Source organism: Buteo buteo, chromosome 10 (assembly GCF_964188355.1).
Source record: "Buteo buteo chromosome 10, bButBut1.hap1.1, whole genome shotgun sequence".
NCBI classification, from domain to species: Eukaryota; Metazoa; Chordata; class Aves; order Accipitriformes; family Accipitridae; genus Buteo; species Buteo buteo.
Genome location: NC_134180.1, coordinates 25,133,290 through 25,151,185, shown reverse-complemented (window position 1 = coordinate 25,151,185; position 17,896 = coordinate 25,133,290). Strand labels below are relative to the sequence as shown.

Sequence of the window (17,896 nt, the reverse complement as noted above, 5' to 3'; positions counted from 1 at the left end):
TAGTTCAGAAATCAATTTGCCATCTTGTGGCCCTAATCTATACTGATCAGCACCATCCTTTCACAGCTGTGCTATAAGGTTCTGCTACAATGCCTGTAATGTTTCATTAACACCATTTCTGCTCGTTAACCACTTGTGTGGGGTCCCCCCCTACTCACAAAGTGGAACAAACTCCCATCTATGTCAAGAAGCCTTTATCCCTCCCCTTATTTTATTATGCAACTCACAATACCAGTCTGGGCAGATAGGAGCATCTTCAGCTTTTCTGTAGTATGAGGCAACTCCCCAAAGAAACAGCTCCTAGCATGGCCACAATCATCCAGTGGTAGCATGGCCTTTGCCAAAAATGCAAGCCATGCTTCTGCGGAAATGTGACAAGGAATCAGAGGTTCAGCATTGTAAGTTTAATAACTTTTGTTCTGGAAACTAAAATCAGATTACATCCACTGAATACAGCGTGGGATTTATTTTGGGAAGAAGGGCAAAGTGAATGGAGTAGGAAAGTCAAGTACATTTTATGTTGTAGAAACAGGAAAGTGATTCTTTGCTTTTCCTGTCATCTGAAAGTTGTCTTTGTTCTTTTATCAGTAGAAAGTACCATGCTAAAATAACTGCACTCTATAGTATGTAAGAAAAAGTCAAGCTAATTGTAATCTCATTAAGGAAAGCGTGCCACCCCCCATCCCCAGAAGACAGATGCAGCAGAGTACTATACTATTGCAAAGGCCAAACGTCTGTATTTTAATAAGTTAGAAGAAATCCAGATATAGAAGCCATAGAGTCACTGAAATGTTAACAAGTTAATATATTTTAAAGCAAATATAACACAGTGTACACATAAAAGTCATTTAATACAAAGTGGAAATCATTAGATGCACCTACTAATGCAGATTTTTGGTTATTTTCAGCTCTTTCACCAAAATTTGGAAACAATGCTCTTCATTTCAGTTACACCAGGATAAGTGGTGAAACTGATCTATAGCAAGCAAATCACTGCCTTTTCATCACCTGGGAAAGACAGCAACACTGCAACTGGTGTCTCCAGAAGGGCATCCAAATGAAAGGCTGTGCACATTTGCCCCACTTGCTAAGCTATACAAGAAACCAGACGTGCATTGATTGCTGCTTCTGAATAGTAAAGCTCAGTAAGTGCATCCTTGCTGTACAAAAAAAATAATATTAAAGTGACAACATAGAAAACTGGCAACAGATAACCCTGTCTGCCTAAAATATACACATATGATACATAATTATGGACCATGCTGGCCAGTATGTAAGTCTGTTCGGGAGCAAAGCTTTAATTGCACGGATTAGAAAACTGAAAAAATGCTTTTACAGAGCAAAGCATAAGCTTTGGTTTATGCTTAGACAGTGAACATTAAACCTTCCATTTTTATTGTAACATCTATTATGAAAAATGGCTCCTTTCATGCAACAATTGTTTCTCTGTGCATAAGAACTCCATTCCATACAATGAAATGAAGCTCAGTGTCTTATTCAATGAACTTATTAGCTGTATCTAGACTGGGAATGCATTAAATCTTTATGAAAAGCTACTGAATCACAAAAAGTTTGACTTTTTCCTTCACAATTCCCCAGCCCCCTCCCCCCCCTTTTTAAAATGCTGCATATATAAAAATAACTCCAATATGGCACAAAAGCGGGATTCTCAAGGGAAGGCAAGAAATAAAGGGGCAAAGGGAAGCGTCCACTGGCAACATCAACAAATTGCATACAGTCCAAGAGGAATTTGCACCCTATACAAAATGAGCTTCCCTGTGTTCCAGTTCTTGGATCCTTTTTGGTCTCAGTCTCTGGTAAGTAGGCTTCAGATCTGTGGGGTGAATATCCTCTGAGCTAGTTTTTTGTTCGTTTGTGTTTTGTTCAGGATCACCTGATGGAAGCGCAGAGCTCCTAGCCAGCTTCACAGTATTATCCTGGTGAAGCACAGAGCTAGCACTGGTTGGTGCACAAGCTTTAGCAAAAGAACCCTCTTCATTTTGTTTTGACTTGTTAGAGGGTGGTTTATAAAATGTCCCTGGGGGTGGCTGTAATGTTCTTGGTGCCCTGAAGGCAGCAAGAGGATTGGCATCAGGACCATTCCCTTCTGTTGCTGTCCTTCCTGACCTGACAGAAACAGAATATGGCTTACTAGGAAGAATGGCATTAGCTGAATTGTTACCAATGCTGCATGATGAAGATAAGGCACCTGCAGTTCCACTCTCAAGTGCTCGGTTCTCCTGTGGGACATTAGTCACAATCATTGCTGTCCTTGCTGTGATATCATACTGCTTATATTGCTTGTCCCAAGTTTTTCGCAGCATTTGGGTGTCATAACAAGGAAATCTGCTGCAGGTATTAACAGCAGGGAGTGCCTTCACCTCTGAAACTTCTTCAATAGTAGGGCTTCTGCCAAGTTTCTCTGGACTTACTGCTCCTGCATTTCGTGAATTTCTTTCATTCAAAACACATGGAGGAAGTATTCGGTCTACAGGTAGGCTCACAGGGCGACTAGCTGGTTTTGTCCTTGGAACCCGCAATGGAACTTTGGTAATCTGACGGTTAGGTTTTGCAGGAAATAAGTTAATTTTACAGCTGTCTTCACCTAGAGAAACAAACGAATCATTGTCTCTCTCTGAAGCTGGACTCACAGCATCACCTAAAAAACACACAAACAGATGTGACGATCTTTGCACCAAATATAAAGAGAAGTCAGCAAGACTTTTGCCAACAGAATATGAACTTTATTAATAATCCCTTGAAAATTGGTATTTTAACAGGATAACTGTTTTTAGGTATACCTTGTATATATACTAGTAATATCCTACTCTAACCAAACATTAGCATTTCAATAGCAGGAAAACACATACTGTACAGATGTAACCAAGGAAGACACTGAGGAGAAAACAAGCCAAGAGACACTGCACTTTTTTTTTTTTTTTTGGCTGGTGCTTTACCATCCTTGAATATTTTCAGTTTTAATATGTTGCAGAATGTTGCACTATTAATGTACAGGACATGACTGAACTGGTAACACCAGTTGAAAATCAGTATAATTAAAAGTGATCATGCATAGTTATTCATAAATAGATGAAATCACACCTACATTAAAACAAACCACTGTAGTAGCACAGACAGATAAACAGAAAAAAAAAATCTTATAGACTATTTATAGTTAGGTTAGCAAACCTGGCTTTTTTGGAGCAGAAATATTAATATCCAAAATGCTGGTAGCTGATGATTCTGTCACAGAATTACTCTTTCCAGAGCCTTCTGGTTTAGTTCCAGTGAATGGCAATGATACACATTCTGTGGGAAAACAATGGTCAAAACATATTAGTTGCTGGATATTGGTTTGCAGTAACACAGTGGATTTCAGAAATCCAGTCACAACATAATTATCTTTTGTTGTTTTCTTAAAAGGGAGAAACCAAAACACTGTTGTATTCTCTTACCAAATACTTTAAGCTCTGATTCCATAAACACATGTTTCTTGAAAGCCTTTAGAAAGATTTAAGTCTCTGTTCCTCTTACAAAGATAAACAGTATATCAAGCAATGATAAGCAGGTTTTATCACTTGCTTCTGTCTAAATTGAAGAGCTGTATGCACTATAATCTAATGTATCCGTGACTGCTTATTCACCCACCCCACGGCTTAATAAAATCACACTAACCAGTTACAGATGTATCTACTTGTTCTTTTGTATTCTTGCTATTGTTCGATTCCAAAAACAATGCAGCTGTTCCTGAAGCTCTGCTTTCACTTGGAGCTATCAGAATACCCTGTAAACAAAAGTCAGAGCAAAAGTAAATGAGAACTCAAGAGGAAAGGCACTCCTTAACAAACCAACCCACAAAGATTTAATAGAAGGATGGTCTGGAACACTGAAGCATTTGACACAGAAGTTAAGATCGCACAGGTAACATTGCAGCAGCACAAGAAAAGTCACTTACTTCCTTTACAGCAACAAATGACTTCCTCTGCTGCTGTGGCTCCCTCTCTTCTGGTGATAAAGCAACACTGACTGTAATGGCAGTTTCTTCAGACTGAGATGTGCTCAGAAGTGGTTTCAATGAAACATCAAATATCTTTTCATAGTATGTTATGAGCAGCTCCACTACCCGCGCCTGATAAGGGTAATCCACAAGTGACGACAAAGAAACTGTAGCATCTGTTTGACGTGGCCTGATCAGAGTTGGGCCAAATATTATGCCAAGGTTGCTGGCTGACATTTTATTTTCATCAGACTGTTCTGTAACCCTGCATAAAGAGGGAAAAAAAATCCCAAACCCCAAGAGTTAGGGGGTTTTACTACTTCAGAAATATTTAGACATAATATTTTAATATCTAAAAGAGGCTAAAAGACAATAAAAAAACTGTAGGTGGGTTTGGTAGGCAGGCAGAATCTTCAGTGCAGGCTGCATTTAACAGCAGCTTGGACTAAGCACTTCCCACACAGGGTGTTTTTATGTCCTATTTGGTTAATGTTATTTGTGGCTATTTGGCATTTCTGAGGTTGGGGAAAAGGACATCTCTCGCATTCTCAGTAATAATACAGCTGTGGCCCAATGTTACCCATTTTTATTGGTGGTCATCAGCTTTGTACATCCTCATCAGACATCATCATACAATCCAGTGTTTGGAGAACAAGTGAAATGTAACCGGAGAATGGTTATTAACAGACACGATACAAGTTTCAATTTTCCATTAATAGCCACCAAATCACTGCCCTATCTGGGTCATATCCTGATTTAAATCATACCTAGGTCGCTGCAGCTGCCACTAGTTACTACTGGCTGACCCCAATGCTAGCACTAGCAGTGAATCAAGAATAATGGAGCTCAGCTCTTTCCCTCTCTTTCTATTTCATATTCTTCTCTCACCTGAGAATTCATTACACTAGAAAAAGAAACAGCAACAGAACAATGTCTTTTAAGGCATATATGACTTCTTCCTCTACAGTCATCAAAAGTGTACAAGGGTTTCCTAGTACACAGCATGTAGCAGTTCATTTTTCAACTTCAGTTTGCGTTTAAAGTCTCTCTCACCTGTGAAGGTGTCCAATAAGGTACTGAAGAGTGTTATAGTTTGGTACAGGCAGTTGTTTCAGAAGATCTTTAATTTTAATGATGATCCTATTCAGTTCAATACAGATTGACTGTCTTTTCTTTGATTTGGGGCTAGCTTGTTTAGCATCCAATTCCTCATTAACAGTCTGGCTTTCTTTTGCAAGTCCAATGAACTCATTGTAAAGTCGAAACAAAATCAAGGGTTCCGGAAGCTGAAGAAATAAGAACGTTTCAGAAACATACTCAAGCCTGAATTTTAACTTCCTTGGTTTCCTTCCTGTTTTTCTTCAACTTTGGTCTAGCATATTTTCTTAGATGAAGATATTGTTTAATCCATGTTCATTAGCCCAAACCACAATTTGTCAAAACCAATCCCAGGTAACTAAAACACTCCTCCCTACACCTTTCTCTGGAAATCTTTTGCTAGCCCTTTCCTGCAATAGCTTCAAGACTAAGCACTTATCAATACAGGTACAGATTTCAAGAAAGTGATTCCTATGAGGAAGAGTGTTACACTGCAATGCACAAATACCATGATAATAGAGCAGTTATTTATTTTTCCAGTCTTTGATAGTGTATTACATGTGGTATTAAGTTTGGTCCATATTCCATTTTTAAATTGGATTTTAGGCTATGTAAAATTTGTTTTTAATTGTGATTTAAGTATTCTCTCAGTATGAAAATGAATGTTAATACTAATAATAATTAAAAAAAACAACAAACAACCAAACAGAAAACCCCCAAAAGACAAAAACCTCAAAGCTGACCTATTTGCATTGTCCCAGCTTAGACAAAAGCACAATGTAGGAAGACTAGATAAAAACTCAAAATAATTCATTTTAATAATTAGTCTTAAATAGGGTTTAACTCAGGATTCTGTCTAAAAATGTCTCAACTGCATGTTTCTACCGAAAAACCACACCAACAGATCAGCTACAAAGGAAGTAATAAGACCAGAAGAAAACATGTTATTTGACTTTTTTTTAATTATGAGCCCTATTAAAAATAGAGCACAGTGCCTCAAACTGGTAGCCCAGTATGATGTATATAATATGCTACCTTTTTACTTGAATAAGTAGGCAGAGTACATATCTGTAATTTTTCAAAAGCACTTAACTTAATGGTGATGATCATAGGATTGGAATGCTTATCTCTGACAGCCAGCGTAAGGAAGAGGACAGGACCATGCAGCTAAAGATTGTTCCTTTCAGGGTTAACAAGTTTTCAGAGTGACTCAGTAATTTCACTGGGCAACATCCCAGCCTAATTTATTCAGATACATACTGAAACTGTTTTGGAAAACTCAATCATGAAGTTTTAAAGCTCCATTTCAAAAGAAAAAGATGGATAATCCCTCCATAATGAACACATCATCATGACCATTGTGTTAAATGAAGTTTTTATTAGCATGTATTAACAGCCTGCGCATGGAGGCAAGAGTATGGGAATGTTTTAAACTTCACATAAGACAGGTAAATTTAGTAACGGGAAAGGTTTTAAAAATTAAAAGCCTCACTACAAGCGTATAAAGAAAAGCTTGTTCTGTGTATGGTACTAATATTTAAAAAGACATTATGCCCATGTGGAATACAGACTGTAATACCAGCAGCTTTCCCTGCCCCTGCCACAGGCTCCATGTGAAAATAAAGAAGCCTACTGCAAACATACAAGGCACTCATTTAATCTTCCGCTGCAGGACTGCTGAAAAGGATTTTTTTTTTTTCCCTCTTGTACTGAAGAAATATGCTACACTACTTTGGTTTTCCATCTGACCTCTCAAGTACATACCTGGCGGAGATACAACTTGAGAACATTACTGATATCATGTGCATAGAGTTCTGAGAGCTCGACCAAATCCTTTCCATTTTCAAAAGCTTGACAAAGCTTTTCAACTCTTGATTTGGCTCCATTCACACGATAGATGCCCTGAAATTAAAAGGCCAGCACAACTGTATTTTAATTTGAAAGGCAAGTGTAAACCACAGATGATATCAACAGCACAGCATTAATGTCTTAGATTTTTTTTTTTTTTTTTTTTAGAAGAAGAAGATTTTCATACTTAAGTTTCATAAACAAACTTGAGCATACCTTGACATTCAGCGCTCTGCTTTCAATTTCTGACGTACACTTTTTGATGATGAAAGGAATGCCATCGGGAACATTTTTAGCAGCTTGGGCAAATTCCACTCCAAACAAGTGAAGCCTTCCATGAAGTTTTTTGTGCCCACATTGAATAGCTAAAGTCTCTAAACATTTTTTATGGCATGCAAGTGAACACTATGGGGAGGAAAAAAGCACATGGTTTGATACAATCTGACACCATAAGGAATATCTCTGCTGTTTGTCAACCCACATGTGAGCAAAAGGAAAGATTTATTAGTCTGTTGTGCTTTTGAGTTCATGATGATTCTACAAGCCACAAAGTTTGTACTTTTTATACAGAAAAATAATGCAAGTTTCCAAAACTCCCGACTTTACATAATTCCCAAGCAGCAATTTAAACTACTTTTCAGCTTACCTCCTCACATTCAGCTCCGTGAAATACCACTAAGCTGTCACATTCTCTGCATTTAGATGGAGCTCTCAGCTTCCGTAGTTTGTGTGTTTGTGCTGCTTTGGACATATTAGCATTTCTAAAAGGTCCTGGAGAATTTGCAGTTTCAGATGTCAGATCATTTAAACCTGGAGAGAATTTCTCTGTTACAGTCATTCTAATATCTACTACTGGAATAGGGTATTTATGCTGATTTTTTAGAACCATGATGCAGAACACAGAATTCTGTACGTAACAGCAACTATCAAAGTAATCAAAAACATTTCAATCACAAGGAAGCAAAACAATGTTACAGTTTATATAATGGACACATTAACTATCAAATAATCTTACATAAAAGTGGAATCAAACAATCAGTTTTGCATTTTTTAATATTTCAGTTTTTTACAGTATTAATGGCATGTGGAAATATTAGGACATTTAATTCCAACTGCCCTGCAGTTCAGGCAACTATTCATGAAAGTTTCATTCTATGTATTTCAAAATCCTGTACTAGAGGATGAAAGGTGACATTATGGTTTGGCCTGTAGTGTTTCTGAAATACTTAAAGAATACTTTGCAGCAGGGAAGAATTAACACACACTCACAGCAGAATCCATATAAAATAAAAAACAAACACTGATTCTCAGTCCCCTATGGTAACATCAAAATATTTTCCAGAGGATTCTAAAACAGAATAGCAACTGGTGCTTTTTGTGACAAATTTTTTTTCAAGCAATTTACTTAAAATGCTATCAAGAACTCTGTGAGCCAAACTCATTTGTTTTACAGATGAAAACTTAAAATGAACACATAGAGTTAATTGCCCAGAAAGCTTCTTAAAAGCTCAAGTATTGACTAAACAATACCACTCCAAGTGAAAGTTTGCATTCATTAACATGTTGCCATACTTGAAATCTGGTTCTAAATTAGTGTTCTTAACCACAGGCTCATTCCTAGAAGGCAAAGTATACATTTATGAAATAAGGACTAACTGAAGAATTTCCTAAAGGCTTTACTGAGCAAGTGTCACAAACATTTAAGAAATAGTTTGTAAGTACTGCAGACATCCCATAGAACTATTTCTGATAATCCAGTTATTCAGGCTTTAGTACCTGTGGCAACATTGTCTTTATACAGCCAAAATTAATTTGAAAATTAGAAATGGTCTGGTCAAATCTGGGATAGACATTACCAGACTTGCTTATCTAAGTTGAAAAGGGTAAAATCTCAGTTATTACCCTAAACATCTGGATCCACTTTTTTCCAATTTGCAAATTACCAACTCTCTGTATCTGTGCATTTCACTTCGAATTTTCGAAGTGATCTTACATACCTCATTGCCATGCAGCTAATTTTAAATGCAAATGTCTGGAGAGAATGGTTAGTGGATCACTTATGTTTACCTCAGGAGGGTGAAGACACTAGAAACGTTCAAAGGCTGCCCATATAGTTAATCTAAATGCATGAAGACAATTCTGCACCACCTCATTAAAATGACCTGAACATTATTCTTCAGTTCTCAACCTCAAGTGGATGCATACTGTATTGAAAAGCAATGCTGCTGGTAATCACAGCCTTGTTAATGTACTTTTCTTAAGCACATTAAAAGGAAAGCCACACTCTACAACAAAAAGCATCTTCTGGGGAATTCAGGTATGGAAACAACATTACCGCACTCCGAAGGAGATGGTGGCTCTCTTTCATCAAGATCATCTGCAGATGACATAGTACCAGTGGAAGGTGTTCGGGGAAGTCGTCTTTTAAAATCCCCTAGCAGATGAGAAAAATTTTCAGGAAGTTGTAAGCATCAGTTCCACCCAACTGCTAATTTTCATTATAGGCTCTGTCCAACACTTGCTAAACTAACAACGATGTCTTCGTTAATGTAAAACAGTCCAAAGAAAAGACTTCAAAATAGTACAGCAGTGAGGGCAGCTGTACCTGGGCTAGCAGATGGAGAATCCATGGATCGTGACTCACTGCTTCCCCCCGCACTTTCAGAATCACTGCACATTCCTCCACTCTGGTTGCCAACTGACCATGATCTGAATGGTGGTGGCCCTCGCATTGCTTTTGAAAAGACAATCCGCAAATTCCAAGTGTCAAGGACAAAATTACATTATTTTCTTTTTATTTAAAGACTAACTATGATTATATTAAAAATAGGAAAATATTGCAGAAGTTACACAAACATGCAATATAGTGAAAAAACCATAGCATATATTCCTGTAAAAGTTTCAGGATGTAAGAAAAAGAATTTCAGAAACTAGAAACTTGTGCTTTTGCAAAAGACCTGACATCAATGTAGTATTTACAAAAACAATGAATTAAATTGCTACAGTTAGTTGAAATAGTTTAGTACACTGCACTTGACAATACTAGCTGTTTGAATTGCATTTCACCTTTCTTGTCAAAGAATCTAGGTATACATACAGGCAGTTTTCCATTTGTCCTTATGCTCAAGTACAAAACTATTTTTATAGGTTATGAACTTTAAAAATACATTTTTAACCCTTTCACTGCTACATTTCTGACAGAGAGACATCAAGCACCTGTTTTTGTCTGGTATTTTTATTTAGAGACTGAACTCCAGATGAAATACAGAAGAACCACCTTGGATATCTGTGCTGCTGGAAGATCTCTTCTCTCCAATCTTTTGTGAACGATGATAAATTGGGCTTCCCACATCATCTAAGGTCTGAGGAGGAAAGTCTCCTGAACACTGAGATAAGTTACCATGTGACGTATGGACACTGTTGGTTGATTGCTTATTAAAAACCCTTCAGAAAGAATAAAGTAATTTGAAGAGTGATTAAGATAGAATTAAATGAAAAGCAATGTATTTTTTTATCCCTGGGCACTAAGAATGCTTTAATTGCTGTTCATGAACATACATATTTGACATGTAATTATTAAAGCCAAAGTTTAAAAAAAAAAAAGGTGGCAATTTATTTTTAATTAAATATGTGCAATTTCCCAGTCTTCCCTCCCCCCTGCCCCATAAATCAGCTTTTCTACATCTCTGCAAGGTATTATGACTGTTGTTTTGCAGACTTTGAAAAAACAGTAAATCTGTTCATCTAAAGATCAGAATAATTCAGAGGCTATTGCATCCTACTTTTGGAAGAAAGCATAAAATATTCTCTGCCCAGCCATCAGGACCATTCACCTATAAACATACAGGCACTAAAAATGCTGTGCTTTTTTAAAAGCACAGAAAATATTTTGAAGTTGCCAGAGAGCTTATAATGAGTCTGTTGTGAAAATCTGCTCTCAAGATAAGGACAGAAAACTGTTAACAGTAGTTAATGTAAAATGCTGAAGCACCCCGTGGACAAAATGGCCTGCTAGACAAGTTTAGCAGTCAGGAAGCTGTTCCTTAATCAATTCTACCCTATCCAGCTGAAGGAAATAAAGACTTAAAACATTATCATTTGCATTTGTCCAAGCTACCGTCCCTTAAATAAATGCAGACCTAAACAATAAAAATGATCACTTCAAGTACACAAAGAATCACAAGGCCATGTCAAAGAAAACAAAAGGTGGGGAGAGGGGAGGAGAAAAAACACACTCCTATAAATCTTAAGCAGTAAATAGCTGGGAGAGCACACAAAGAGTATGAAATTTCATGCTCATCAGTTTCTCAGGGAGCTGCATAGTTAAATCCTCCTAAGTCAAAGTTTATGAGTATAGCCTAAATCAGTCTTAAAAGGCAGGAAATTTACAGACAAGAACTAAGAATCTCAGCTTTAACTTTGAATTTCCTGGCTTTTGTTGGTAGAAGTCTGACTCAAGCTTTAGGTTTTTTTGTATTTAGTTTCCTCTGAAAGACCATGACGACACTTTCCTGTAGAACTGTGAAACACACAGATTAGAATGGATATTATAGTATTTTAGTGCCAAGATGACTATTTTACAACAAGTTAAAGGTGGAAAAGCGTTTGGCATACTGACAGGAGGACCAGTCTTTGTCTTGTAGCCTTTACTTCCACATTAGCTGTATCTTTAATAGATTAACAGTAAAAACTGCCATTTCATACAGGTTGGAAAAAAATAATTAAGTTATAACACAGGGACATGTGGACTCTCAACTTTTTTTTAGTCACATGAGACAGAAATCGAGCAACACTTCCTGCCAAAAAGTTGCCAAATGTAAACAACATGAAAGAAGGTAGTGTAGCAGCAAGGCCTGCAGAAGAGGAAAACTACCACCTCAGACTTTCTAAACTGATTGTCAAACACTGCCACACCACACTACAGAGTGCAAAATTTAGATTTTTCATATTAACCAGTAACTACATTAAAACAGGAACAAGTCAATTCTTGCACAATTGTCAATGTTCTAGCAAGTCTTATTACACAAAATGACATTCTGCTTCATAATTTAAAGTCAGGTTTTAATGTCAACATTATGTGTAATCTACCAGAAGATGAGTCAAAGAAATAGAGAATGGTAAAGTATGGTAAAACACCAGGATTCATTTAATTTCTCCAAAAATATTGTTTTACTGGTGAAACACATGTGCCTAGCATTTAATTCTAAACCAAGCAAATGCCACCTGTAATTTGGGACTCACCCATCAACCTGGGAACTCTGGGTTTCAAAAGAACCTGATTCAATAGGAACACCTTCCTTTGGCAAACTTTTCACAAACTCTGAATACTGCTGACCAGGGTCATAGAGTTTGGCACTCTCACAGAGGGATTGGCAGTTAACTGGAAGAGATACAACCTGAGCGTGCTGCAGCTGGAACAGGTTAACTGTTGCCTGTTAGGAGAAAAAAATTTTCAGTATTTGTAGATTGTTTACTAGATATTTCACTTGCACTTTGCTCAACCCAAATTAATATCCCAACACAAAATTATTTAAACAATAAGACTACAAAAATTCTAGAAAATAGTAACGTTTGTAGGGATAGACTTCGTGCAAGATTCCTGAAAGTCAACTGCAAAAACTTCATCTGTAGTATAGATACCAGTATTCCTTTTCTCTCTGGGTTATTGAATCCTCCAGGTAGCAAAGGCAATTCCAATGGCTTCCCACTTTGGGTTGATCAAGATAAACAGCAAGGTTTTTTGCTACCAAAAAGGCATTTTTTGTGCTCTGGAGGGAATTCTAGTCACAACTACAATGATGAAGTGGTTGGAGTTCCAAACCCACATGAGCTTCATATCACCTTAAGACAAGAAATGGACAAAACTCCTCGTCCCAACAGAACAGATTAACTGAACACTTTCTTTGTTAAATTACATAAAACTTCTAAAATATTTTATCGCAAGGCAGAGACCAGGGAAGGGGACACTGCATGGGTGCTTCTTCAGCTTTGGGGTTGCAAAGTAGCTCGCAATGTAGATATACTTGAACTGACAAGTTTGTCTAAACTTTCTGCTGGTCTTATGGGTTGTTTTTTGGGTTGCTTGAGGATGAAGCATGTGTATATATTTGGTTTCCACCTCCTCCCCCCCAAATTAAATTGTCTTTGTCTCATCTAGAAAAAGTACACATCTATTGGCATAATGTGCTCTTAAAGTTTTTTTAAAAACCTGTGTAAGTAGATATACTGTAGATATACACGATCCTTTGCTTATTTACATGCAGTAAATTAATACATTAAATTAGTCACAACAGGTCCTGTAATAATTGAGACTGTCATCAAGATTAGCAGGCTCCATACTGTTGTCGCGTTTAATGTCCATTCTGTTCATGAGCCAATCATCTTTGCTTATGCACTAATGAAAATAATGGAAACAGGGAGCTGTACTCTTAAGCAACGGAGTAATGGTACTGCCATTAATATTCTTAGATTTTACAAGAATTGCATAGTCAGGGTCTTGCAAGGCAACAGCTCATAAAAACCCCCAAACCATTCAAGACATGTAACACCCTACCCGCCTCTTTTTTTTAAACCCCTGACAGAAAGAGAACACCACAAACATATTAAAAGTTTTCCTTCTTTTTCTATTGGCTTGACCTCTGTCCTTTGAAAACTTTCTATTTTAAGTAGTTAAGACTAAGAGAAAGCCCCATCTACAGTGTTAACAATATTTATATATCTGTGCCAAACATATTTTAAAAAGCATGCTTACAGCTTTAAGAGTAAGATCACACTGGTAAATAAGCTCCCGAAGCTGTGTTAAGACATCACTTTTAAAGCTTTCCAAATCATTTCTTTTTTCTTCAGCCTCTGCCATGCTTGCTTTATAGTGTTCATTGGCCTCTTCAGCCTAGAGAAAACACAAGTATAAAGGGTTGATGGACTACAGACAGGCCTTGATATTATAAGCAAGAAAAAACCCCACCAAGATGCTTGTAATTGGAGATTCCCATTTAGGATAAAAGCCCAAAAGAGCATAGCATGATTAAATTTAAGAATTACAAACAGAACGGTTGCTTGAATACTCCCATTGTGAAAGCCTGAGTAAAACCAGTGTAGGCGTAACCATAAAAGCAAGGAAGAAGAACTCTTACTTTTTGAAGAGCTTCCTCTTCTAGCCTTCGTTTTTTTTCCAGTTGCTTGCTGAAATCTTTCACAAAGCTTCCACTTGAGCCAAGATGTTCCTCCTCAGCACGAGCAGTGCAGGACTTTGCCTTTTCATACTCATCTTGACGCTGTGCATATAGCAATTTTGCTTTTCTTAGAGCAGCTTCCAGCTCTTGCTGCAGAATGCAACAAAAAGAAAGACACAAAAGACTTAATGATTTTAATTTTCCAGTTATTTAGTGTGAAAATAAGTCCATAACAGCCTAGTTTGAAAATTTTGTCCTTTTTAAGAATTTTAGATTGAACATTGTTAGATATGAAAGAAATACCAACCATTTTCTTCTGTTCTCGCTGCCAAAGCTCCTTGATATCTTTCCTTTGTCTATCCAATTCATTTTTCCTTCCAAGAAGAGGCTAGATAGGAAACATTGAGTACATAAAAGGCTTATAGGCTGCAAGTTTCGTCTTTTGAATAAATCTGTGCTGTTACAGAACTTCTTAAAAAACGAAACAATATCTTTGTCTTTTTCTTTAAGCTTACCTGCACAAATTTGTTAGACTGGAGAGCAGCAGCTGTTTGTTGCCAAAGTTGATTGTTCTCAATATCATTTTGAAAAGCATTAATGAATATTGATTGGAATGGCATATAATCCTAAAATTACACACAACAAAACATAAATGTTCTAGGCAAGGTGGAGGTATGCTGACATTCTACATGTCTGTATAATTGAACTAGATTTTCAATTAAATTTAGTATGGTATTATATGTCTGTGGAAGTCTGAGTTAGGTCTGAATATAGAAAAGGAGTAATTTCTCAGCTACGCTTCATATTACTAAGAAAACACTCTGAAAGAGAAGTCTACAAGTCCAAATCACAAAGCATACAAGATATTAGACAGAAAAAAGCATATTGTGAAAACTACAAAGCTATTCTGCATTTTCAACAAAAATAAATGTATATATCCAAATTTCCATAGGAGATGGGAAGACATAAAATACAGCAGATGTTTTAACCAGTGATTTACAGTATAAATCAATTCTGCAACAACTTAAAAATCCATACCTCAACATCCCCAAAGTTTTACTTTTGGGCAAGACATCCAATACATATTTAAGACTTCAAAATAAAGACCCTAAGATGTACTCACCTGGTGTCCAACAACAGCTTTAGCAGTTTCAGCCATTTTTGCTAGGTTTTTAGCACACTCCACTTCTGTTAAAAAAAAAAAAAAAAATCACAGTTACTGTTTACACTAATAGTTGTACCACATGCTAAATAAATGCTTTTTACATTTTTCGTCTAACAGATAAGCTACAGAGGGGCCCACCTTCACTTTGTTTCAGGCCTTTAATTACAGGAAATGTGCAACAGTTCTGTCCACTTCAGTGGAACAGCTACTAATTTAGAAATCACATTATTGACAGTCTGCAGCACAGAGGCCTGACAACAGATTTAATTTCATCATTACAAAGCTGATTAAATGCCAGAAAGAGCCACTCACCCAAGCTAAGCTTTTTCTCTACCCATGCGACTACGTCCTTGGTATATTTTGACCATGCTTTAGCATAGGACAGAGCTGATTCAATTCCACTGTCATTTCTTAGGAGCATGCTATCAACCTCCTCTGCTCGAAGATGTCCTGAAAATAAAGCATCGAACACAAAGAAGTGAATTTTAGACATGACCACACACTGAGAGCAAAGCCAGTATTAGCCAACTGTGAATGCTTAAGCAGCTCTGATCTTGAGTTGGTCTTTAATGCTAGTTGATTCTAAACAGGACTGACAAGAGGTTTTAGAACAAATTAAAGGGTCACAGTATTTTACCTGAAGTAGTCATACGGTCAGCATAACTTTCTTAAAGAAAGTGACCCAACAAATCACCAATAATATGATGACATAGAGAAGTGCTTCAGGCTGTGGTTCTTCCCCTCCGCCCCTGAAAAGCAGCCCAGGTTGGTCATTCACAAAAGCATACAACATCTGCAATAGCATATTTTTTTACAGTGAAGTTTTAATGGCAGCATAGGTGTAAAAAAGTGACCAAGCAACTTACTTAAAACATTTTAGAAGATGAAAACACAGATACAGAATGGTGTTTATTAATATTAATGACCTACCTTGAATATCATCCCTCTCATGCAGTGAGCCCCCAGATTCCACAGAAAGATTCTCAAAAGACTGGTGTACAAGAAACAAAACATTAAGTTAGCAAAGAAAAGCTCTCACTGGAACTGACAGCCTAACAAAATGAAAGGCATCATCTGCCCCTTTCTTTTTTTGCAGATAAAACAAACTGTACTGTAACTCCCTCTCATCTAAGGCACAATACCTTCTAAGCTCCCATAGCTGTCAACTGAGACATTACAAATAGCAAGGAATCATTATATACCTTTAAATCAACAATCTTGAAAGGCTGTGATGAAAGAGTTAATTGTTTAACAAATCAGGTTAAGTGACCTCCAGATTTTTTTAGATCCCTACCTACCTTTTAAAAAGCATTTCATACAGACCTCATGTCATATACATATAACACACACCATTCTACAAGCCATTAGAATCCTGTATTTCTTCCTCAAGGGAATAAAGTTACCATTTCTCCTAAATTACTTGGTGTGCAGTGTAGGCACAACAGCTGACTAGTAGCGCTTGCCAATGAAGCCCTGACAATCAGTACAACCTGACAGAATTTAATCCAATAATAAAAGGAATTTAGCACAAGATTTCATCCCTACCTTTGTCATCATGCTGCATGTTGCTACCCCTTTAACTGTGCAAGTTGAACTATTTGTAGGACTATGCTGTAAACCAGGCTGCTGAACAAATTTAAATTAATAAAAAGCTTACCTAGTAACCACCACCTCCTTTAAAAAAAAACCAAACTATCAAAACCCAACATAACCCTACATCATTTTAAATGAATAAACTACTCTTGAAAACTCGGAAGCAGAGAGCAAGCAGAAGACAAGGCCAAGAAATAGCTGCAAGGTGGCCTTAAGCTTTACAAGAACAGCTTGTTTCCATTTCAGACTTAGATGTCGTTTTATTTTCAGGCTTACAGCTAAAACAGAGCACAGTAACAATGATGCAAGTAGTTCTTGTTTGTTTGTTTGTTTTCTTAAATGTAAATGGAAACTGATCATAAATCACACAAAAATCCTTCCATCATCATTGTTTACTTCACAGCAAAAGCAGCTTTCCATATACCAAAACATGCAAGGTATTAATCATCAATTACATTCAACAGAATCAAACTACAGTCTATGGAGCAGCTCCATTCCTAAGAAAGCAGAATACCAGTACAATTGCTGTTTAGTAAGAGTTTCAGTAAAATGAAAGGACTTTTTCAGAACAGGTAGAAAATCCATCCAAAGCTGTCTAACAACCAAACGGTAAAAAAAATAATCTGAATTTAGAGATGGATCAATATTTGGTTGCACAGAAAGCCTGAACATTCCTAGATTTAGTTCTGATTTAGGTATAAAGTATTATTGTCTTCAAGTAGATTTTAAAGTGGCATACAGTTGTTAGGGAAGAACAAGTAAGAGGAAAAACCCCATACTTTATATTAACTCAGGAGGCACTTAAAGTTCTGGTCCTAAAAATTATTTCCCATTCTAAAAGACTTAAATCATTTTAGTCCTGAGAACTGTTCACTCCTTTCCAGTAGTTCAGGCACACAGTCTAGTTAGGGCAGCTAATCAATGCTCATTCATCCATCTATATTCACCTACTGTAAATACGTCATACCGGATTTTAAAAGCAAGTACATGGACAACTACTTTTACTTATGTCCTACAACTTAG

General features: G+C 36.9%; 1 protein-coding gene across 3 annotated transcripts in view; it reads right to left on the bottom strand.

Moving 5' to 3' along the window:
* Nucleotides 1–367: 367 nt before the first annotated feature.
* Nucleotides 368–17,896, bottom strand: part of ARHGAP29 (Rho GTPase activating protein 29) — a 54,829-nt gene continuing 37,300 nt past the window's right edge. Inside the window, exons 6-24 of one of the 3 annotated variants that reach the window (XM_075038959.1) lie at nt 16,211–16,271; nt 15,593–15,730; nt 15,239–15,303; nt 14,631–14,741; nt 14,423–14,503; nt 14,077–14,265; nt 13,695–13,832; nt 12,185–12,375; nt 10,221–10,387; nt 9,549–9,677; nt 9,279–9,377; nt 7,590–7,753; nt 7,160–7,348; nt 6,860–6,997; nt 5,051–5,283; nt 3,956–4,262; nt 3,676–3,784; nt 3,190–3,309; nt 368–2,659 (exon numbers count right to left, since the gene is read on the bottom strand). In XM_075038959.1, the coding sequence (XP_074895060.1) occupies nt 1,758–2,659; nt 3,190–3,309; nt 3,676–3,784; nt 3,956–4,262; nt 5,051–5,283; nt 6,860–6,997; nt 7,160–7,348; nt 7,590–7,753; nt 9,279–9,377; nt 9,549–9,677; nt 10,221–10,387; nt 12,185–12,375; nt 13,695–13,832; nt 14,077–14,265; nt 14,423–14,503; nt 14,631–14,741; nt 15,239–15,303; nt 15,593–15,730; nt 16,211–16,271 (3,531 nt within the window). In that variant the 3' untranslated portion in view covers nt 368–1,757. The remainder of the gene's footprint in view (nt 2,660–3,189; nt 3,310–3,675; nt 3,785–3,955; nt 4,263–5,050; nt 5,284–6,859; nt 6,998–7,159; nt 7,349–7,589; nt 7,754–9,278; nt 9,378–9,548; nt 9,678–10,220; nt 10,388–12,184; nt 12,376–13,694; nt 13,833–14,076; nt 14,266–14,422; nt 14,504–14,630; nt 14,742–15,238; nt 15,304–15,592; nt 15,731–16,210; nt 16,272–17,896) is intronic. The other 2 variants (XM_075038960.1, XM_075038961.1) reach the window with 2 other exon arrangements.